Below are 24,461 nucleotides of genomic sequence, written 5' to 3'. Positions count from 1 at the left end.
GTTGAATTTGTAATACAAATTATTATTATTTTTTTGGGGAGATTTAAAGTCAAATTGGTAATAAGGTACTTTTACTAGGGGAAGTGAAAAAAGGAATGACAAACCATTGGTTGCTCGCATAAGGATGAGCAATGTAGAACTTTATGATTGACTTAAATTGAAATACTTTATCATATGAATAATCCCAAGTGTACTTTTTCTTTGTGAAATTACAAATTTAATCTTGAAAGTATGATTTAAGATTACCTTTCCCCCCCAGTGCGGCCCTAATGCCAATTTTTACATGTTTTTCCAGGTCAAACTAAATTAAAAGAAAATTGAATGTTTGGTTGGACTGATATGAAATTCTATTCATTTGGAACACAATACACATTCATATTTAACAAGGCCATAAATGAAATTTTTCTCATGCCATTTTTTAGTTCCTCCCCCCCCCCCCCCCCCCCCCCCGTCCGATTTACATAATCAGTTTTTGATTTAAAAAAAAATAAATAATTTAAGCACTCATTTTATGCAGAGTGTTAATGGACCAGACATACTTGACTTGATGTACGCTCTCGAATGGCTGGCTTCCTGTTTGTTTTATAACTATAATAAAACAACATGTGCTACCTGAAGTCCTCATTCTATGCCTGCCTTTTGACTTTGCATTTGTCAGCAACATTTTAAAAAGGGATTTTTTTGTTTATGTGCATGTGTAATTTCTGCTGTGGGAAGAAAAACAATCTAAAACTTGCATTATTGTGAAATGTTCAAATATATCTTTATTTAACTTAACACCAAAAAAAACCCACTGAAACAAATGCATTTTCCTAAAATGTTCCTCAGACGTCAAACATTTTAACATATAAAATTCAGTCTTCTCGAGTTTGGCTGCATGCAGGCAGTGAATGTGACAATCACAGCAGATGATGCCGCTTATCGGCCAAGATAAACAACACTAAGTGCCCCTATTCCAAAAATAGTCTCCATTAAAGTGTTAATTTTCTTAAAGAAATTTAGTGCAAACCAGTGCTTCAAGGCCCAACAAAACAAATGAGGAGTTCAGTTATATTCATGCTTGTCTCACTTTTTTTTTTTTTTTCGTAACATGGGGTACAGTCAGTGCAACAACCTGGCTGCTTATCTTACCCAGTGTGAGCGACATCATTGGGGGGGGGAAGGAAAAGAAAAAAAAAAAAAAAATGAAACCCAGTCAAGGTTCTTATACTGGGGAGCAGTGAAGCATGACGGCGCAAGAGGAGTGAGCGGCACCATAAAACGATCAATTCTGGTCATATTGCAGACACACAGTCATAGCCTTGGGTGCTTGCTACCTCATATCTGACAAAGTGATGAAATATGCTTTCGACGTAACACAGTACTTTCTGCCATTCTGGACCATCCTCCTTCAGCATCTCCTCCACGGACTGACGCACGGTCACCATGAAAGAGGGCAAACAAAGACAACATCAGTTACTGGAAATAGTGGACATAGCTGAAGACCACTGGTGGACCAAAACATAGCCAATATTTGATTGTTAAAAAAACTGACAAATAGGCCAGGTCAATCATAATTGAGGTGACAAAAAAAAGTGGTAGAATTTATAATGGTAAAAAAATAAAATAAAGAATTCACTCATTTTTAAGTTGCACTTACAATTTAACCATAAGGGATTTACCAGTTATTTACCAAATAAAGCCTTGTTAAATGTATAATGAATTTTTTTTCATTTACAATAAATCAATCAAGTGATTATTCAATGAGCTAAATGGGGAAAAAAAAATACAAACCATCTTTAGGGAAAAAAGACGAAGTAACAAATTGTGGCTATAAAAAGTTTACAGACCCCTGTTCAAATGCCAGTTTTTGGGTACTATATAAAAATGAGATCAAGCTATCATAACTAGGCATGTGTCTGTGTTCAGAATTAAAGAATTCACATTCAAACGGATGTTAAATGGGAGTCAGCACACACCTGCCACCATTTATGTGCCTCTGATTAACCCCAAATAAAGCTCAGCTGTTCTACTGGGTTTTCCTTGACATTTCTGTTGTCACATCTTACAGCACAAGCCATAGTCCGCATAGAGCTTCCACAGCATCAGAGGGTCCTCTTTGTTAAAACGTGTCAGTCAGGAGGAGGGTACAAAACATTTCCAAGGCATTAAATATACAATGGAATACAGTGAGGGCAATCTTCAAGTGTAGAAAATATGGCACAATATTGACATTGCCAAGAACTGGATGAAAAAAAAAAAAAAAAAGAAAAATTAACTGGTCAGGGAGGCTGCCAATAGGCCGACAGCAACATTGAAGAGCAGCAATTTCTGTCAAGTGCAGGCTGTTTAGTGCATGTGACAACAAATCTTACAAAGAAAATTGCCAAAGCCTGGCTACACTTTTATATAAACGCATTTGAAATCGCCCAAATGCTTGCGTGCGTGCGTGTGTGGGGGGGGGGGGGGGGGGGGGGGGGGGGGAGTGTCACGACCCAATGATGTTGCACATTTTGGCTATTAATCTACGAGTATGTTTGCCGCAAACAACACCATAGCTACAGTGAGGAGATGTTTTTCTTCAGCCGGAACTTTGCCCTTAGTCAAGGTGGAGGGAATTATGAACAGTTCGAGATAGCACAAAACCTTCAGCGAGAAAGCAAAACTATAATCAGGAACATCTGAAATTTATTTAGGCTTAATCAGAGGCACTTTAAATGATTGTGATGTAGCTTTGAATGTGATTGGTTAATTCTGAACACAGCCACATTTCTGATAAGAGGGTGTGCACACTTGTACAACCACTTTATCTTGGCTTATTATTGTTATTTTTTTATTCTTGATGTACAGTAAAGGCTTGGTGGGTCAGTTAAAAGAAGGGAGCAAGCCATATGTAGACAGTCACAATGGATCCCACATTTTTCTTATGCTATTCTATATTCATCTATTTTTCTTTTCAGGGGTGGCATCACAAAATTACAAAAAAAAAAAAAAAAAAAAAAAAAAAAAGGCATCGAGCAAAACATTTTGCCGTTTCATGTGACCTCACACAATGACGGTTTCATCCTTTTATTGTCAATGGGTTTCTGAAACTGCAATTTTCTAACTTTCCCTACTTTCTATTCATCTGCTCAGCAATGCACTGTGGTCATTGACACATTCACAGCTGTGCATTTCAAATATTTATGAACCTTAGAGACTGGAATGTAGAGAAATCAGTCCAGAAAAAAATTGTGTCCTGTTCTTTGGACGTTGAAAGATTTAACAGTGCAGTTAAAACATTTCACAACGTTTATATGAAGAAAGCCTCACCAGAGTGGTTGTGATCCCAACAGACTCTCCTGTCTTAAAAGCAAGATCCAAATTTTCCTTCTGGGGTAAAAACAAGAAAAGCAGAATTTTCAAATTGTTTTGACCAATGTCAAGCTTCATGCATTTATTCTATTGCTTTCTTTGAGGTCTCGTACCTTCTCTGCTGGGTCGAGGCGGTTGTAAGGGATGCGAGTAGGCAGATAAGTATGATACACGGCACAGAAGGCCAAACCGTCCTGCCAGCAGGTGCTGAAGTTCGTGATCTCAATATACTGCCACCAAAATGTTCAAATGTTACTCTTAGTTTGCCATTTGAAAAGATGAGAAGGGCGCGCTCTCAAACCTGATAGCCTTCAGTACGACTTTGACACCAGCTCAGCAGGGAGTTTCTTTTGGAGCCACCGTGACGCCGTAGCTGAGCGCACAATCCATTCGCGGGTCTGGAAATCACATTGTCATGTCAACGTTCTTTCACTCTTATTAATGAGTGATTTGGTCTCATTTTAACCCTTGCCTTCATTTTCCATGCGCAAATTGTATATTCTGGGTCCATTTTGACCCCAACAGTATGCAAGGGTTAAAAAAAAAAAAAAAAAAAAAACTGTACTCACTTGATTATATCGGAAGGCGCGTCATCCAGTTTTCCTGCAAGAAAAACAACAACCCGTGTCACAGAGGCTGTACATTTAAATGTGACAAAGGAGGTGTCAGAAAAAGTTCCAGCTCTGCTGTCACAAAAGATATTTCTAATTGTTTTCGCATTCAAAGTAATGCCCCGAGTATAATGCACTTTCCCAGCCTTCATGCACGACTACAACACTTCTTCCAGGATCATCCGCAGCTATCGCGACGTTGTCCACATCTTCAAAACGGGTACGCTTGAGCTTTGGAAAGGGGGAGAACAAAAATAACAGGTAGCCAGGTCTGGTGAGTCGGAAGGTTGCGCCAGCTCGGCAGTGTTCTTCTCAACCAGGAAGTGTCTGATGCTCAGGGCATTGTGAGCAGGCACGCCGTCATGGTGATGCAGCAACAAGTTAGCCGTCTTGAACCTGTTTTACATCCATTGAAGGGGAGAACTCAGTTTGTAGCTTGTGTTTGAAATATATAGTTTGTGACACCAGTCCTAGAACCTTTCTGACAAAACTCATTTGGTCCATTTTTTTTTGTATTCAAATAGTGGGGTCTCAGGGCCAGATAGAGAAATTACCCAGAGGTGGTTTTGTGCATACAGCATCCATTTCCAGTCTGGATGCAGATTGGTGAACATTTACTCTGGAAGAAGTCTCCAATTCTCCAGTAGTCTCCAATACCACTGTAACAGGTCACTAGATTCATTGCTCATGTTTTAATTATTATTATTTTTTTTTTTTAATGGTTTCTAGTTGGCAAAAACTAGCTTTGCTTTGTCACATGACCTAACGTCTCCACTGGTTGTCATGGTAATAAAACCTGTTCTGTAATTTTCATGAGCTATAACTGCTCCTCAAAACAGCCTGATGTGAACCAGTGTGTGACAAGAGCATATTAAGTATCCTATCATTTATCCTTCGTGTATTTTGACCAAAGAATGTCAGAGACCTTTTATTAACACCAGGTAACTATTTTTTTTGGTTTAATTGTGAAAGGTGGAGCAACCAGGATAGCCCTTATGTTGTGTTAGCACTAGCGCAAGAGCAAACATTGTTCAGATTTGTGTACAGTGGTTGTACAAAACTAGTAGCAAAGTTGTATTCAAGGTTCATTTTGTCAGTATTTAGCTTTTTTTTTTTTTTTTTTACATTTTAGGGTTGAACAAATATTCCCCATCAAGTGCATTTACAAATAAAACGCTTCAGCATGCAATTTAAAGCTGAAGTGCTACAAGCCAAATATATTATATATATATATATATATATATATATTTATTTTTTTTTCCCCAGGCCATCTGCGTGGCTCGGTACCAAATGGCCCTGGTGTTTGAGGACCAGTGTTAAAATCCTAAACTTTGTCAAAATCCCCTGACAACAAAGCTGCGTCTGTCTATAACAACACATCTGGATCCTGATAGAGACCACGGCCCACCTATCCGGGCATCTGCTTTAAACTTACCTGTGTGACAGCTTGACCAGCTGTCATGGCGCTTGAAAATGTGCGCCATCTTCCTCCCTTGTGGTGGCTCTTCTTTCTGCTAAAAGAGGAGGGGGGGGGGGGGGGGGGAGAAACACAGGCTGATTTTCAATAGGGAGAAACACAGGCTGATTTTGCTGTGGAACAAGTTCTGTACCAAATGGAACTTGCCATACCTTGCATTGTGGCAATGTTGAGCTTGTTTTAATCAAGTTATTATTGTGACAGGAGGAGTCAACAGGCAATGGAATACGGGACAGACTCCTGTGGGAGAAATTCTTTTCAATATTACATCAGAGCCACCTGTACAGCGAATCTCCGTTTATCGTGGGGGCTACGTTTCAGAACCACCTGCAGTATGTGAAAATCTGCGATAGTCATCATATAAAACAACATTTGTTCATAGTTTTACCCCCCCCAACCATAGTAAATGTATTTTAACTCCCAAAAAAAATTAAGCATAAAATGTAAAGAAAATGCAGTACATATTGTAATGTGTGCAACAACTAAAAACTAAAAACTGCTATAGCAGAGGAACACATTGTGGCGGGAGCTCATGTGGATTTACAAAGACCTTTGAGACATCACCAACCTCCTTGGATCACGCTCTCCTTTTTTCTTCTCCAGTGCATCCACGTATACCTTCACTATACCCTTGCCAGTCAGCTGTGAGTTCGCAGATCTTTTTGCATCCATCTTTTCATTAGCTTCATGCTCCTCTTGTTTGTGAACACTTTTCATGTCAGCTTCCTCCATAACGTAGTGCATTTTCATCGCATGACCCTCCGCAGGGGGGCTTTTGTCTTCTGTGAATCTTCTGTCCATTGGCTGCTGCTGCTTTTCAAGCGAGGCCAGTCTTCGGCACACATCCGTGTGTTGGGAGCGCAGACATTTCAGCTCCCGCTGCATCTCCAGCTCCCTTCCCAGGGCCTGGGCCAGCTGCTCCTGCAAACTCTTGTGGTCCTCCTGGAGCTGGCTTCGGGCTTGCTCCGATTCCGCCCGCAGTCCTTCGGCTACGGACACGGCCACCTGTAGGTCACACTGGAACTGCTGCCACTCCGACTTCTCATTCTGAGAAGAAGACAGAAGTGTTGTGATTTTAAAAACGCAACTGCTAATCTCTAACCGCCACCACCGCAAAGCTTTACGTGTCAAACTCAACAACGCTAGAATGTGCAGGTTGGACTCACGTTTAGAGTCTCTCGCAGGCTGTTCACCTCCTCGGCTAGTTTGTCTCTTTCCGTTATCAACTGTTTGACCAGCTCTGACAGGATGAAGCAAATGTAAAATGCATACATGTGTGAATGAGAGTAGACTCACCAGCATCACAAAATCTGGAACATTTCTATTGAAGGGTTCTGCAATGATGTTTCAGTACAGTGCAGACTCTTGACATTTTGTGCCCCATTCTACAAGATGAGATTATGTTTATTACTAATGTTATGACATCAAATTGTGGAAAACCTTTTTTTTTTTGTAAATCTATGCAAATAAAAATTAGGGCCAGACCAATATACATTTTTTTTAAGGCCTATGCCGATTCCGATATTTGGCAGCTGATAACTGATTAATTGGCCAATTAATTTCATGTATTCATTCATCTTCCGTTCTGCTGCTCCTCACGAGGGTCGCGGGAGTGCTGGAGCCTATCCCAGCTATCTTTGGGCGAGAGCCAATTCATTAAAAAAAAAAAAAAACATTTTTGGGTCCATTAACGCTTATAAAAATATATGAATTACAGGCAGAGCATTTAACTGTTTTACAATACTTTGTCCTTTAGTATTTATATAACTTTACATCAGAGAAAAATTTGCAAAAATTGGCCGATTCGTTGCATTTGTCTTTTGTTAATGCGTTTTTAAAAATTTTTTAAAAATCTAAAATAAATAAAATTTGGCAAAAATTGACCCATTTTAAAAAGTCAAATATCAGCTGGCCTATTAAATCCCCCATATATAAGCACAATTCATATGAAAAATAGGGATGGCCTATCTAATTAATCGATTCATTGTACACAATTTGATTGCTTGTGCGGAAGTGCGACAAGTGAACGCACTAGCGAAGCCACTGGAGTGTGCCACTTGGAAAAAAAAACAGCAGGCGTGCTGTTGATTCAGCTGCCACTCGTTTACTGGCTAAAGAAAGACAACATGACATGAACTGTGGGAGGCTGAGCAACTCCAAACAGCATTATCCTTCTCAGTACAACACTGGGATTGATACAGGAGTTCAGAACATTTTGAGAAATAGACTTCCATCCCAATATAGTGGTACCTTGATTTACAAGTTTAATTCATTGTGTGACCAAGCTTGTAACTCAATTTACTGGTATAGCAATTCATATTTTTTCCCCCCTCAACTAAATGACTCAGTCAGCTATAATAAATTTCGTTTTTGCAGAGCACTTAAAAAAAAAAAAATACAAATTTAATGCCTGCAAGTATTTTTATCCTGTCAGTCTATATGCGTTCTTGCACCGTTTGTGTTCGTGCTTAAAGCATAATGACACCGCCACATCGATGCCATTTGGAAGCCCCTCTTTGGAGTTTTGCATTGTATGTTAGCATTAAGCTAGTGGACATTCAAAGTGATGAGTTTGTAGAAGAATATTTTGCAATGGGCCCAAATGATGCTTGTTGTGAGTCGAGTTGACTGCCTTGTGGGTGGGTTGAGTGAGTGAGTCAAGCTGGCTCCTTGCCCACATGGGATGGCCTTAAAGTACCATAATTGTGCCATATCTTTCACTTATCTGAAAGTGTTTGTACCTGAAAGTTTGGCTCGCAAAACAGCCCCCCACCCCCCCAACAACAAAAAAAATGAACCAAGCAACGGCTCATAGCTTCGTCGCATGGGCACGCTCAAGTCAAGGTATTATGATTTGGTTATTTTTTTCTCATAGATGATCAAGAAAACTGTAGACTGTGGCACTCAAACAATCCGGCACCAGTGAAGACATGGCCTACCTACAGCTACCACGGTGGTATCCATGTCTAGGCTGAGGCCCAACAAAGTACAATGGCGCTCAATCAGGCGGAGCAAGGCCCGGCTCAGCTTCTTCCCGGACCTCTCGGCCGCAGCCTGGGGCTCCAGCCCGCTGTCCTTCTCCTGCCAGCTCTGCTCCAAAGGCCACACCCTGGACGAATTCAGTGATGTCAGGCTGCACAGACTGACCACCGGGGCCTCGTCGTGGCCAGCCACTTCGCCACTCACGTTCGGAGACTTGATGCTGCCGTCTACGCTCAAGATGGCCCATTCGGAGGGAGGGGAGAGCCTCTGCGCCCAGTCCGTTACTGCGAAGGTGGTGGCGTGAGAGTCGTGCGGGGGCATTTCGAGCGAGGGCGTTTGCGGCCTGTGGGAGGAGGTTTCGGAGGATATGGCCATTGTCGTCACATCTGCCTCTGAGGGCGTCAGGTGAGTTTGGAAGAAATCAAAAGAAGAACCTGAGTGCAGGAGAAGGAAGGATTGAACATCTGTTAAAGGTCTGAAGCAAAAGGTCCTAGCTGCTACAGCTAGCTGTAAGCAGTGTTTCCACACCCTTCTAATGCCAACGCGCACGCACGCACACACACACACTTTCTTTCTCCAACACAATTTAAAACTAAATTCTTGCAAGAATCCAGTGAGGTTTGGCAAAGGTACAATGTTTACTTTCTTATTGTTTTTTTTTTTTGGTACCATGTCCCTCCATTTTTCAATACCGCTTATCCTGTTCCTGGTCACGGGTGAGCTGGAGCCTATCTCAGCTGACTTGGCGCGAAAGGCAGTTCAAGTATAGTTTTATCAATTTGCAGGGAAGTTCGGAAATTACAGAATCAACCCGTCAATGTCAAAAAACACGACCCTCTAAATACTGCATCCCATTTGCGTGCAGCATGACGCTTTCCTGTCCGTAAATTTCAAAGAGCATGAGAATAAATTCTTGAGAAGAGTAAGAATGAGTTAGTCACCAGTGGTACTTCAGAAGTTTTGGGGAAAACTTAGCAGCTGACATTGGAAATGAATTAAAGGTCCCATATTTTGGCTATTTTGACCTCCATTGAGTAACCTCCCCCAACATGGTCTTGGTATAAACGACAATTTCCCCCGCCCCAAAAAAAACCCAACAAAAAACCCCTTGGTTGTGTCATATTACTGTCCAGAAAAGCCCCTTCAGACAGCTACTTCTGTTTGACCCAGTTTTGTAAGCGCTTTGTCCATATTTGGCTAAGACCGTCCCCTTTCCACTGATTGGTTGCCTCCATGTAGACGACCCACGCGTTTGTCAATGTTGACAGCGCTGGCTCAAGGGCCGGAAGTGGAAGGCGGAGATCTTCGCTAGTGATGTAGATAAACTGGAGAAATTCAAATGACCTGATTTCAGGCCTCGGCAAAAAATTTTTTAAATAATCTGGAACACGGGAATATGTGGATGATTTTAATTGATATTTCAAATTTAATGAGGCACCACAGAGGCAATAACTCAAAATACTAGAAAAAGTTGGTTTGGTAAAATATGGGACCTTTGATCATGAGTGCTGGATGGTGCCATTTAAACTAAATACAAGTGCACCTTTAACTTGCAAAACTATCATCATAACATTAAATCTCTCCAAGCTATGGATTCCCAAATTGTGGTTGGGATGCACCAGATGAAAAAACCTCTTGTATAATAATTCTATTTCAAGTGTTTGTTTCACAAAATAAAAAGCTGAAATATGAGCATTTTCTCAACACCCAATGCACCCAAAATGGCCCTTAGCGACCACCAGTCAGCCCTTCTACTACATAAACTCAACAGAGAGACATGCGTGCCTAACTTGTGGGAGCTAATGTCATTCATTTTCTAGAAGCGCTTCTCCCGTTTTATATCGTGGGGAGCCGGCGCTTATCCAAGCCAAAAGGCGGACACACCCTGGACTGGAAATTAGCTAATTACAGGGCACATTGACAACCATGCACACGAACATTTACGCCAGCGCGTAAGGAACTGAACTGAGCTGATTTTATATGATATAATTTGTACTCATTTATTCTTATTATAGGGGGTGTGTGTGTGTGTGTGTTTAGTGGAAAGGGGGTGAGCCAACTAGCACAGTTGTTGCAGGGGCTGGCTAAGTTAAAAAGGTTGTGATGCGCTTTTGCAGCAAACATCTCATTAGGTTTTTATTTCATTCATCCTGGACGCTCACTTCAACCACACTGCAGTATAACAAAATACACTTAACCGCAGGTTGTCCTACATATTTGGAGTATGAAATAAAAGCTGGTGTAGTCAGATTTCAATAACAGATTGTTGAAAATAAAATACAAATTTAAAAAAAAAAGTGTTTTCTTCCATTGGCTTCACAGAAAAATGAGCAAAACATCATCTGGCAAAATATGCTAAACGGTACAACTGCTTTTAAATTTGGCGGGGAAAACGGGACAGGACAATTGTGCAGTACTTTTTTTGGGGGGGGGGGGGGGGGGATATCACAAACCTGCTGAGGAGCGGTTGTTTGTATTCCCCATTGTGATGCAGGGCTTGACAAAGAGGTCTGCACAAGAGGAAGCCAATCTAAAACGAAAAATATCATTTGAGTTTTGAACAGCACACGCACATCGACTAGAGTTTTTAAAATTCGGGAAAAGTAACTCAAAATGTTAGCTGTTCAATTTTAACAATCAAGAAATGACAGTTCCTCTCAGCGCCAACCAATTACCCAATCAATTATGTGACCGACCTCATCGTGTGACGCGAATGACAAATTAAACGCGATCACGTGCATCGGCTGCTATGACGACGTCAACTTTTACAGAAAGCTCATCTGACATCAAGCGGGAACGTTTATTAACTCCGAAGACTGCAAACTCTTCGTTGCAGGCCATTTTGATTTGTATTCTTTTTAAAATGGATTAAATGCGCAAAGCACAACAATGTGACTTTCACGCGCGCATACCTGTCAGCTGCACGCCTTTCACTTCCTGGGCCGCTTCAAGCAAGCGTGCACGCCTGCAGATCTTCTGCACCCCCGCCTGGAAATCCCACGTTCATGACGCGCATAAAGCTTTGGAGTCTCTGGCGCTGCACGGCCTGCTCCTTCCTCGCCTTTAATGCGTCACTCGAGGGAGGAAGTTGTGCTTGCGCAGCAGCTGCAAGGACGCACTGATTTTAAGCAGGTGCTCAATACGTTTTATGACAAAAAAAAAAACAACAACTCGAAGACAAATCGTTAATTACGTCAAGTCTGAATTCATAGACACCAGTGGCTTACTTTTGATTTAAAAAATAAAACAAAAAAAAGTAAAGCAACAAATTACGCAATAGATTTAACAATCATTTTCGCAAAAAAAATGACTGAATGCAATATAAATAAATCGTCCACAAAAATGATGGTTTTTTTTTCGACAATATCTAGACTGTGAGACAATTTTAGCCAATCAGAAACCTGAAGGGGCACTTCTGGAAAAAAAAAAAAAAAAAAAAGCACAATAACAAAAGTAGTGAGTTGAGGGCAAAGGAGTTAAACGTGTGGCCTGATGGTGTTACTGCGGAATATCACACATATATCAATACCATTGAACACTTAGGTATAGAAGATTAAAAATAATAATAAACTCCAACCACACTCATGAGGGCATCTAAATTAGAATATTGTAGAAAAGTAGAAAAATAGATTCAATCCAGGAAGCAATGATCATATATTTCTTGGTTTATATATATCTTAAAGCTGTATGAAGCTCCCCAGACTCTTAATACCATCATTTTATAAACACATTCTATACCCTGAAATGTCTTTTAATCTGTTAAACATACAATAATGCACAGTAGCACTGTACACTATGCACCTTTTATTCCTCGTGATGTGTTTTGATGATTCTTTTTCTTTCTCTCTCTCAGTTTGAATGTTTTAAGATAGGAAGTGTTTAATTCATCACAAAAAAATTACAGCATACACTAAAAAACCTGCAATGTGGCGAATTATGCACAATATGATTATGAAAACAAATTCCCAATGGACTGAATCCGCAAGAGGTGAACTGGGATATAGCGAGGGAACATTAGTTCACTAAAATGTTTTTCCAACCCCAAAATACTAAATACAGTAAATGATAAAACAATAATTATAAAATATGTACTAGGCATATTTTAATTCGACCAGATCTTCTTTTGTTACATTTCTGTGGAAAATGCATGGCATCATTTTGAGAGGTGTTGTTAATATTTTTGTTAGCTCAAAATGAAAGAGCTCAGCAAAGTCACTTGATAGGATGCATTTCGACGCCACTGCAAATGACTACAATAACAAATATAACATGTCACATAACACACTTCATAATAATAAAAAAAAAATAATATATATTTTTTCTCCATAGGCATAAAATACATACCTATATTGAATCTTGTGAGATTGTGTGCTGTGACCAGTCGGCATTAATGGGTCAATTTGAAGTCCTATAAGCGCAAAAATGACCACTTCCTGTAGAGAGGCGCGTCGTATTGATCTAATAATAGAAGAATCTAAGAAGTTGTGACTGCATCACAACATCGTCACAGATGTGCTTGCAGACTTTTTTTTTTTTTTTGGGGGGGGGGGTGAAAAAAAAATGGCGTCAGACGCGGTCGAGAGCCTTCCAGCACATCTGGACGAGCCCGTGCACACATCCACGCCCGCAGATGCCTGCAGAGCCTCCGAACCTCCACGGGAGGCTCCGCGACGCCGGATCAAGATCGCCTCGTGAAGAAGTGACCTTCGCCGTGCATGGAACGTGTCAGCCATGAAGAAGGTAACGTGCGCCGAGCTGCGGCCAAAGCATGTTTTTATGGTTTCTGTTATGGCCATTAGATCACGTGGGCATGCCGTGCACACGAGGTGAAGGAGAAAAAATAGAAAGTTGGGCAAAAACCTGAAACGTGTTATTGTTTTTGGTGTGAATGAAGGGGAGACCAGTTAATCAATCCCGTCAGGTACAGTACCTCCACCTTCAGTGTTTCCACATTTAGCCAACGTGCACTGGTGTGAGTCAGCTGTATTGTCTACTAGTATACATACAGTGTCTTTATGTGTCACAGGTGTTACCATGGTTACTACAGACTCACTGCTGCCTTTTCTTGGACAAGAATTCAGGTAAGATGGATGAGTGTTTCTTTGAGCAGGCTGTCAGCAATGTAGTCCTTTGTTCATATAATTTTCCTATTGCGTACGCATTCCGATTTTTAACATCTTGACCACTTTTTAAAATGTGAGACGCCCCACACGTGCCCGTGCAAAACTCTGCACGGCTGTGTGCGGTGCGCAGCTCTCGAGATGACCAACACGGCACATGAATCCGTCACTTATGTCTGACAGGGTACCAAAGACTACAAATTCAAATCAAATAAAAGTCGTTGGAATGGCACGGTGGCCGACTGGTTAGAGCGTCAGCCTCACAGTTCTGAGGACCCGGGTTCAATCCCCGGCCCCGCCTGTGTGGAGTTTGCATGTTCTCCCCGTGCCTGCGTGGGTTTTCTCCGGCCACTCCGGTTTCCTCCCACATCCCAAAAACATGCATTAATTGGAGACTCTAAATTGCCCGTAGGCGTGACTGTGAGTGCGAATGGTTGTTTGTTTGTATGTGCCCTGCGATTGGCTGGCAACCAGTTCAGGGTGTACCCCGCCTCCTGCCCGATGACAGCTGGGATAGGCTCCAGCACGCCCGCGACCCTAGTGAGGAGAAGCGGCTCAGAAAATGGATGGATGGATGGTGGCAGTAGTTCATCTGTAAAGACTTGGGCTTCGATCTGCAGGGTCTCGGTTCAAAGTCCTCCTGTGGACAAGTGTGATAGGAGAAAAAAAAATCAATGAAAACCAATTATTTGTTTGAGAAATTCTAGTCTGGTTCCTGACGACTGTCCAGGTGCCCTTGAGCAAGGCACTGATCCCACCCATCCCCTAGCTCAATAGGTGCAACATTGTACCCATACCCACGAATAGACACGCACATCAATGTCCTTTCTATGGACCTCAATGATCCTAACATGACAACTAATTACACGCTCAGTAGAATATTTGTTTAACGGAATATTTTGAAAGATTTTCAGTCAATCCCACATCCTGGTGCCAAAAATATCTTATTTTATTTGCTAAAAATAGTCTCAGACAAATGCTGCTGATTAAGTAATGTTGAATACATTTTGGATTTTTTTTGTTTTATCCCATATGTTTCTGATGTGCACATTGCGTTTCTGTCCATCTTTATGGATTCAAGCTTAATGTTTACCTTTTTTGCTCCCGATGCTCTTCAGTGTCTCCTTAACAACACACTTCATCTGCTGGTGGTTGGCATCTTCTTGCAGGTCACACTTGGACAAGCAAAGTGCTGAAAAACCAACTTGTCTTTTGTAACATACCCTCTGGATCATAGCATCATACGCAGAAGTAGATTTCATTTGATTAAATTGAGCGTTTATAATTTATCATACACATTACACAATGTTTAATGGGAAAAAAAAAAAAAAAAAGAGTCGGATTTCAACAAAAACACTTTCAAGGCATTCAGTTTTGTGCATGTTGGCCATATTTGTAGTGTGTTTTATTGTGCATTTTTTTTGGGTGTGTAGCAGAACAAGGAGCTCATATAAACACAGTGACGCCCATGTAGCTTGAAATACATCCATCTATCCTGGCTTTCCAGTTTTTGTTAATGTATATATATATTTTTTGCATAGATGCAAAAGTGCAGCATTTAACCATCATTCTGTAATTTAGTGCTCTGGACTTGCCTTTACTATCAAACACCCTTACTTCCCCCACCGCGAGCCAAGTGCATGCTGGGAAAGTCTTAAACCCAGCGTGACCCACGCAGGGAACGGCGAATCGATGATGCTGACCTCACTTTTATCTTGATGGGGGTGTTGGCTGCTGCGCTGTGCGCAGAACTTTGAGCTCCAAAAGGTGACGATCGCTGATTTGTTAAACTCAGCCGAGGTCACGAAGAGTTCACAAGCATCAATAGAAACAAGACGAGGGTGTGCTCCTGCTCTGGCTTGTTTTTGGCATTCAATTCTGGCTTTTGTCAGCACAAACCTCAGTCACTAGTGCCAGGTGCTCACATGGAATCAAGGTGGTCTTTCGTGGCCATGTTTCCAGCAAAGGGTACATACAGTTCAGTTTGACCAAATTCTAGCTGAGTGTGGAGGACTGAAGGTGGTCGAGGGGTTAGCACATCCGCCTCACAGTTGTACGGTTGGAGGTTTGTATCGGCTCTGCAAAACTACAAGTGAATAAGTCGTGTCAGCTTTGTATGAATCACATCTGGTACATTTTGCATATCACAATTAAAAAAACAACAACAACATAATAATAATAATTTAGCCCACAAACGACTATCTTATTGTCGTTTGAAGTCATTTCATTTTGGGAAGGTTACGTTCAAATGGGATGACGGTGGACTTTTGGGCCATCTCCACATCAGAGATGATCTGAGAGTTCATTTTGGGATATTCCTGGACTGGCTTTGTCAGCAAAAACGCTCATGATGGATAGAGGGAATTGCATCGCTTGTTTGATGTTTCTTTCCTCATTTAACATTTCCTCAAGGTTGAAGCTGAGTGTAATGTTAAGAAAGAAAACTTAAGAAAACTTGTTTGTTGTAAGAGATATGATGAGATTATCGGCATTACTACTATTGTTTAGCGTTCATAGCTGAAGTAGTGATCAAATCCAATTTAAAAAGTACACCACCACAATGTAGCACCACTAGGTGGAAGTGTTTTATCTCATAACAGTACAGTAGCAGCTTATACTTACTGAAGTATCATTTTTATCCAAAGCAGACACTTTAAATGGTAACTAGTTGACATCATTTCAGCAAAGTGTATGACAAGAAAAGTGTCAATGGTGAAAGAAATGCATAGGGAGTTGCAGGAGCCATGATGTAGGACTGAGCTTTGGTGAGGGATTTCTTCCCATCCAGAGTCGTCCTCCATATGCAACAATTATTCTCTTTTGTAATGCAATCTATGTTCTAACCCACATTACATTCGTAAATCTTTCCCCATCTTTCGTCCCAGCTCACCTTTGTCCCCTTTTTTTCGTCTCTACTTCTTGGACTCCCTGGGTCACGTTCATCTGATTTCTTATTCTTATGATAATTTTTCCGACACAAGATTAGATAAATGGATTAGACATTTACACAGAAGCGCAACATTTCTTTAACTGCAGTTAAGCACGAAATTGTTCATACTCATGCCAAATTCATCCCTATTATCATTATGTAACTGTTTGACACCCCCAAAAGAGAATGTCACACACCAGTCACCACATTGATGAAACGGGTGTTTTTTTTTTTTGGTCTTGTGTAGTCCTTGTTTCTTCGATCTGCTGTCGTTTACATGAACCCCCGTCGCAAAAGAACAGCTCTCGCATTTGTCTTGAGTGTCCTACCTGCACTCAATCAGAATGACAATGAGCTGACTCATGGCCTAAAATCAATCAAAAAAGATATTCGTTCCATTTTAACATTGTCTCTTGACCCCAAAGCTCTGCTGTGCTGCAGGGCACAAAAGAGGCTGATGAAGTAAGGGAAATGTAGGGGTGCATGGAATTTCAAGTTATAGTTTGGACAATGATTGGTCATGTCAAAGGAATAACAATGACTACCGCAGATGGACTACAATGACACTGAGTGGAGCATAGACCCCTAACAAGGCATTGCAATCCTTTTTAGTTGAAAGAAATGGTTCACTTTCAGATGCACACATCTCCTGCATGTCTGAATTTTGTCATTCATTGAGAAAATTAAGGAAATATTGAATAATGCTGTTTCCCACAATCTAAACACGCAAAAAAAAAAAAACCCTCCGATCTCTGCACCTTTATTCGGATATGCACTAACATTTAATGGTTTGTTGTTGGCATCATGCTTAATCGTCGACATAGATTCAGTAGTTGTTACAGAGTCCAGCTCATTAACATGAAACAAGGAGGTGGGGTAGACCCTGAACCGGTTTCCAGCCAATCGCAGGGCACATATAAACAAACAACCATTTGCACTCAGATTCACACCTACGGGCAATTGAAAGTCTTCAATTAACCTACCACGCATGTTTTTGGGACGTGGGAGGAAACCGGAGTGCCCGGAGAAAACCCACACAGGCGGGGCCGGGGATTGAACCCCAGTCCTCAGATATGTGAGGCGGACGCGCTAACCTGAAGTAAATCAGTTCACAGACTAACCACACTATCAGAGCAATTGTACAAAATTTGTTTAGCAAACATAGCAAATGTGATGAGTGAACACAGCTTTAAGACACTTTTGAAGATAACAACTTCTTGTTCAAAATCATGCCGTTTTCTGCATCGAGGAACTGATAGTGCAGTTGTACATTCGCCTGACTTCCGTGCCGGCAGCCTGTGTTTCATTTCCCACTCAGGGACAGTGTGAGTGTGATTGTGAGATGTTCTCTCACGACACAGTTGCCCTATGATTACTGGCAACCAGTCCAGGGCGTAGTTTGCCTTTTGCTCAAAGGCAGCATGGATACGCTCCAGTTCACTGCAACCCTGAAAAGGATAAGCAGTTGTGTTGATTCTAAGATCAGAGATTTAGGGGTGCTGGGATTCATTTGAGGTGGGTTTGATCAGCACCCCCCAAAAATGTCTATTCCGGTTAGTAAGTTATTTAGTAAGTACTTAACTTTTCAGGCTTTAATATTATCACATGTATGTGACACAACAGTGAACTTCTCTCATTCCAGTTCAAACAGAGCACAGTGGTACTGTCTTGACTACCTGAATTTGACCTACCTGAGTTTTCTACAGTATAGTTAGGGGGGGGGGGGGGGGGGGGGAGCTCAACTAACTCATTCCTAACAGCATAAACAGTGACAGTATTGATAGTGTGTAGGTATCAAGTGGTTGAAGTTAAGAAATGTGCCACATATCCTGGTTTAAGCCGGGCCTTTACACCACATCACTGGAAGACAGCGTGGTAGAAGGTACAGAGCCCACTTGAAGATAGACGGGGGATTAGGTGGAGCAAAGGAGGGGCTTGTATATGTGTTGTTCAAATATTTATAGTTACAACCAAAAACTGTGGTTTTACACTTTTCTAGGTTCTTTCGAAATGACAGTTTTTCTTTTTTCGATCTCAACTTTTAGGGGTGCTGGTATTCATTTTACGCATGCTTCAGCACCCCCCGAAATGGGCTAGAAAGAGGGCTATGATAAGCAGTATAGAGAAAATGAATGGATGGATTTCTACATGGCTTGATGTTATTTGGACAGGACGTGTGTCCAATCCCGATGACATCGGCAGGGTCCCCACTAAACCAAGAAGGAAGTGTCATTTCTTGTTGTTTGGCGTGACATCATCTCAGTGAGAGTGACGATAAGTGATGTTGGCTGAGACTTTATGGCGGTTGACGTTTTAATGACACACACGAGTCATTACAGCGACCCACATGCGAGAACATCACCTGTGACTCATCACAAGTGCTAACAAACCACCACCACCTCTACACTGAGACGGGATACAAGGGAGGCAAAGGCGTAAAAAGCACAGACTCGAGAGGGACGTCAGCATGCATGCTGATGGGGGTTGAAGCGCATGGCGCAACAGCGAATCCTGCAGAATCCTGAATCCAGCACGATGGAGGATCCGCGTCCTTGTTTTGCGGTGATGTGTGGGAGCCTGTGAAAGAAGCAGCTCACACTGCTGCAGTGGAGGAGTAAATGCGGAGCCCAACAGTGCTCCAGGTGATCCACAGCAGCCCAACCCGGCACACTGCTGTCTCCTCTTGCCTTCCCTCTCCTCCTCCTCTTCCTCCTCCTCTTCCTCTGTCTTTGCTTCATTCCTATGAGGGCTTTGCAAAAAAAGGAAGAGAAAAGCAGAGGAGAAACCCCACAATCTGATGTGAAACACCTTCTCGGCTGGCTGCAGCTTTACGGTCATCGTGTGATGACACACAGCATATGTGCTCCGATGTCCCCGCAACATAGACTTGCTGCACGGTAAGACTACTTCCTTCACATTTCCAGTTTTTCCATTTCGCTATTCGGTGAAATTGTTTTCTGTTAAACTGTTGCAGCCCTGACTGTGAACTGAACAGGTAGATGAGAAGTTGCACACAGGTTTATTTATGTATATGTGCCTTCGCAATGAAGCAGTCTGACTAGATGTCGCCTTCGGTTTGGGTGAAGAGGCTCCTCTTCTCATTCACAATGTGCAAGTGTGTGTCCATACGCTGTGTCTGTGTGTGACAGAATCCAACAGGGTGGGAGGGATTGCCCCTCAACCAGGCTTCTCTATGGGCAACAAGGGGATTTTTATCTCAACTATGTGGGCAAACAGCTTAACATCATTCGCATTGCCAATAATATAATCAGCATGTTTTGCTCCAAAAGCGCGCTGTCTCATTTAATAATTGTCAATAATTATGTCATCATTTCTTATCAATTTGGTTTGGCCCAGAGGGGAGGCAAATAAGCTATAATCTCAATAAATTGTGACTTGTTTTTCATTGATGTAATGAATTTATGACGAGGAGAGAGGTGTGAGGTGAGGGGACTAAAGAAAATTGAACAGAAGGATGAAGAGGGTAGGTTGGGGAACATACGCCTCTTCATTAGTTGGATTTTGGGAAATCTGCTGGTCAGCTGGTGTTGACTAGCAGCTCAATACCTGATGTGACCTCATGAAGGTTCACCACGTCCAATCCTTGTATCTGAAATAGAGAGGGGTAATAAACTGGGTGCTGCAGTGATACCAAAATCCAGCCTCCTGTTGTTTCAGAGGGCTTCAGGCGTTTTGGATTTCTGTGAGTGGGTGTCTTAGCTAAAGCACTTGTGCTATGATTATGCGTAAACTGGCCTACAAAAAGTGAAGATGCTTTGCTTGTGAGCTGAAGTCACCATACACCTGGCTTGAAGCGCATGCAGCTTGCAGTAAATGTGACAAAATATTTATACGGCAATGCATTATACTAGACTTTACACCGATCTGATCGGTTTGATCGGTATTGGCAGATAATTAGCATTTTATTGCTGATCGGCTCTCATGTCTTAATTCGCCGATCTGATCAATGACGTCATCGATCGGCTCCTCAAAAGACATTTACTCCACGTCGCCATAGCGTATGAATCCAAAGGCTAGTTTATTTTTAGCCTTGTTACACATCTTGTGGTGTAGTACTGTAACTATCTGACGGCCAATAAAGGTTTTTCAATGTTGTCGGTGAAAAAACACATCGTCGGTGTGGGACTATTTTGCGGTGTCTCAGACGAAAAACACTAAAGTTATTTGCAGTCTGTGCACAACTGAACTAAATCTTGGGGAACGTCATCTTAATGTTTCAACACAACAAATTTGATCGGGCACCTGAAGAATGTACACAAGGAGGAGCATGGCGCGTTCACGCAATGCAGCAGGGGGGGGCGGGGGGGGGGTTGTCAAGCGGGCGCAAACTCTGGACAACATCCGTCCCTTAGCCGGGACAGTGAGAAAGTTAGAGTAAGCATGTCATTAACAGTATTTGTTAAAGTAATTAAATTGCAACAATAAAGTAATTTATTGTAATTACACAGTAAGTTAGCATCCATTATTTCTGTCATGTTGTAATGTTGATTTGACCTTAACCTATGTCAGTGGCCAATCCTTGAATGCCCCCTAGAGGTCATTCATGTTTTAACTTTGGTCTAAAATGAGAATACTTTATACTTGAAAATACTCAGTATACAGTACACAAGTTTATACAATAAATGAACAAGTCATGTAAATAGACACATTGTGATCACATCTTGTGATCGGATTGGTTATCGTTTTTTTAAAATTTGCTGATCGGGCCCAAAGATCCTGATCGTGTGAAGCCTACATTATACTGTATAATTATCGCTGCAGTATCAATACATGACAGGCAAATATTGATATTTTAATTAAATATCTAGACACAAAGAGAAAGAAACTCAAACAGAGCAAATAGCAGCGATGGAGTTGGTTTGACAAAACAGATGAGATTGTTAAGATATTTCCATTTTTTTTCTTCTTACATAAACATCGTAAGTTGTTGCACAGCCGCTGTATTGTGATAATATAAGGATAATATCTTATTGTGAGTTACTTTGCGATTCCCATCCCCTAACTGGCAGACACATTAACTGCGGTTTAATCCAGTAATACTGTATATCTTTATTAGGTAAAAAAAAACAAAATAAAATCTCCTTAAACATTGTGCGCATCAAGTTATGTAAAAAAACAAAGTGTGTGACACAGTTATCATACAGAGGATCTCAGAGAAGAAGTCTCAGCTCCCTTGCAGCTTTTTCACCACTGTGATCCTCCAGAGGCGACACAATCATCCCCCAACGCCTTGTGCAGATAGCTTTGGCAAAATCTTGCAGCTTTCCTCAAGCAGCCCCTAGAGGCTAAAAGGAACTACTACCGCACTATGCAATGCTGGTAGGGATACAGCAAGTAAGTAGAAAGGCACTCTCTAGAGCAGTGAGTACTAATCACTGTGCCATGGCACATTACAGTGTCGTAAGAGATCATAAGGTGTGACGTGGGAACTTACCCAATTCCACTTCATTGGTCAATAAATTAGATTTCATTACCTACAACTAATGTATTTTTGTTCATCTATCAATGCCGGTGACGTATCGTGACTGGCAGACCCCTACTCGGGTATCTTGTTTGGCATGTGACCCGCGTCTGGGATGCACAAAAATGATCAGGGACGCAGAAGCATGGAGACTCTGCGTCCACAGACGTGCAGCATTGCTTACCTTCATATGTGTGTGTTGCTAAAGTGCTTCAGCGAACCATTATCCAACTCAAGGTACGAGCTCTTTCTTGGTGCTAGTCAATGAGAGCATGGGAGGTTATCGTTCCATAAATGCAATGCAGACGAGACTTTTTTTTCTGGATTCAATTTCTTTAAAATCTGTAAAAATGCTCGAGACTTCACAGTTGCGTCAAGATTTGGCATCTTGAGAGAGAAACGGGGAAATGCTAACTTTTTTCTTTTTTTTGAAGTGAAGCACTTTATTTGAAGACGTATAACTTTCGTTTTGATTACTTGCTCCAATTGTGAACTGGAGTCCCAGTTTTATTTAGGAAAAAAGAGAACATTCACAGTTGTGCTCCTATGTTTGATTACCAGGGCAGAATTTGTAAGATGTGTACAATTCTTTATTATCCTCTAATATCATTATATCATTGGCATAAAAAATAAAACCCCAACGATACTATCATTTATCTTTAACGTTTTTGGGAAAATATATCGTTCAAAAATATTTGCTATTGTGGCAGGGCTAAACATAATATATTGAGAGAGAGCAAGAGTAATGGATAACACAAAAATATTGTACAAACAGGATAAAAGATAGAGTAACAACTGTAATAAAAGTCTGCAATATAGCAGGATCGCAAAGCAAGAACCACGATATAGCGGAGGATTACTGTATTTGTATTCCATGATGATAAATTGCAGCCACTCATTGTTCCAGAGCTGCGACTCATTGTTTCAATGACATGTGCATCCCGGGACTCACATTGTCTCAATTGTAAAATGATTAATGACTACTAGATGACAGAAGGTACATACCGGTAATTAATCTGTAGCTCCACCTGTTGCCATTCATGCAACAGAATAAGTCATGGCACGCACCCAGTGAAGAAGTGAATTTGTGAGTAAATTGAGATGAGATTATCATTCATTATTTCAGTATACTAAATGTACTTTTTGTGACATTTTTGTTTGGTGGTGAAATACAGTAAGTGCTTTGGCCCAATGAAGGTTGTGAAACACTGCAATAGAGTACACATATCCATGTCCACAATCGTGGAACACAATGTCCATCCGTTAGTCCATCCGCCACTTCCTGGTACACGGTGGGTGACCTAAAAAGTTACGAGCAAATGGGCGTGCTCGTCGTTGACGTGTTCCACTCCAGCTTTTGTCAGTTTGTAAGTAAGTAGTGGGCTCATTTCTGCTTCATGAAGAATGACGCAATGACAGGACTTAAGCATTTGTCTTCTGGGTTCGGAATTCCAAGGTTAACGGTTCTATTGTGATTCAAAAGCTAAAAGAGAAAATATAATCCTCTATCCGCATTCTTATCTGGGTTGAGTGACAATTTAATGGGTTTCCTGGTCTTGGAAAGGAGACATCTAAAAGTGGGCAAAAATCTTGTGAAATATCAGCTGGGCCTGTTGCCCTCACTTCAACTTCTTACAATGTGCACTTCCATTAAGTCTTATGTCTGAAATCTTTCCCAAAACCGACACAAACGTATTTGTTCTCGTGGTGTCGTTTTTCTTGTTTATTTTTTGTACATTTGTGTTTTCTCAAGAAGAAATTATTATTGACAACACCATGTTCAAAATGTCAAACTATGAAATAACATCACTGTATCAAGACGATCTTCGGTTACATTTGCAATTTAACAAGTGAGTTTCTGTTTACCACAGCAAACTACTTGAGTGATAGCCACCAAACTTTCTGGAGCGGTCAGGCATGACAAGAAACCTTGCGGATCACGAAGTTTATTTTGTTACCGTTCCATCAGAATCAATTTCATTCACCAAGTAAGTTAAAACCAAATTTGTCTCCGGTAGTTGGAGCCGCTCTAGTACTACAGCAAAAAAGCCATTATGGGAACATGTACATTTAGGACAAACACTAATGTTCAAAGTTCAGTAATTAAGCAAAATAATGTCCAGTACTGCAATGATAATGATCAACAACAAGTGTGCAAATGATGCAGAGTAATGGATCCACAACAATGTATTCAGTCATAATCAACCTACAGAGATGTGCAAATTGTCCAAGTGTCACTATAAAATTTGAGTCAACTGTTTAAAAAGTAAATGTCAAGGGAAAAGAAGCTATTGGAATGGCTCGTGGTTTTAGTGTGCAGTGTTTGATAGCGCCAACAGACGTAAGGAGCTGGAAAAGGTGCTGTCCTTGGCTGGTGTGAGTTCAGGGGGATTTTTCCTGCCCTTATCTTAGCTCTTGCATTGTTCAAATACTAAAGAGTGGGTAGGGGGGGTGCCGATGATCCTCTTGGCAGTTGTAACTCTCCTTTGCTGTCGGATTTTGTCCCTCTTTGTAGCCGCAACAAACC

General features: G+C 41.3%; 2 protein-coding genes across 6 annotated transcripts in view; one reads left to right on the top strand and one right to left on the bottom strand.

The window, feature by feature from the left end:
* Positions 1-737: 737 nt before the first annotated feature.
* Positions 738-11,510, bottom strand: LOC133468707 (cytospin-A-like). Of its 5 annotated transcripts, none has more exons than XM_061754914.1 (13): positions 11,316-11,510; positions 10,857-10,933; positions 8,361-8,837; positions 6,588-6,661; positions 5,990-6,468; positions 5,574-5,661; positions 5,380-5,455; positions 4,499-4,603; positions 3,903-3,936; positions 3,635-3,731; positions 3,447-3,563; positions 3,292-3,351; positions 738-1,409 (listed from the first exon to the last, which is right to left on the bottom strand). In XM_061754914.1, the coding sequence occupies exons 2-13, from the start codon at positions 10,885-10,887 to the stop codon at positions 1,275-1,277; spliced, it is 1,773 nt and encodes a 590-aa protein (XP_061610898.1). In that variant the 5' UTR covers positions 10,888-10,933; positions 11,316-11,510; the 3' UTR covers positions 738-1,274. The 5 variants fall into 5 exon arrangements, with proteins under 5 accessions (XP_061610898.1, XP_061610899.1, XP_061610897.1 ...); XM_061754913.1 differs by having other exon boundaries at positions 739-1,409; positions 5,380-5,458; XM_061754915.1 differs by lacking the exon at positions 10,857-10,933 and having other exon boundaries at positions 5,380-5,458.
* A 1,270-nt stretch (positions 11,511-12,780) lies between these two features.
* Positions 12,781-24,461, top strand: part of dlgap2b (discs, large (Drosophila) homolog-associated protein 2b) — a 63,497-nt gene continuing 51,816 nt past the window's right edge. Inside the window, exons 1-2 of the mRNA XM_061755015.1 lie at positions 12,781-13,143; positions 13,430-13,484. Coding sequence (XP_061610999.1) covers positions 13,135-13,143; positions 13,430-13,484 — 64 coding nt within the window. The 5' untranslated portion in view covers positions 12,781-13,134. The remainder of the gene's footprint in view (positions 13,144-13,429; positions 13,485-24,461) is intronic.

The sequence above is a fragment of the Phyllopteryx taeniolatus genome, chromosome 18, assembly GCF_024500385.1.
Source record: "Phyllopteryx taeniolatus isolate TA_2022b chromosome 18, UOR_Ptae_1.2, whole genome shotgun sequence".
In the NCBI taxonomy this organism is placed as follows: Eukaryota; Metazoa; Chordata; class Actinopteri; order Syngnathiformes; family Syngnathidae; genus Phyllopteryx; species Phyllopteryx taeniolatus.
Note: the sequence above shows the minus strand (reverse complement) of the source record. Positions and strands in the feature narration are given on the sequence as shown.

Excerpts from the sequence above, each read along its gene's own strand:
- LOC133468707 (XM_061754913.1), bottom strand. The coding sequence starts at position 10,887 with ATGGGGAATACAAACAACCGCTCCTCAGCAG. Across the intron at positions 5,662-5,989 it reads GGAGAGCGTGATCCAAGGAG|GAGTCTGTCCCGTATTCCAT; the intron begins GTTGGTGATGTC and ends TTTCTCCCACAG. Across the intron at positions 3,564-3,634 it reads GTCGTACTGAAGGCTATCAG|TATATTGAGATCACGAACTT; the intron begins GTTTGAGAGCGC and ends TTTTGGTGGCAG.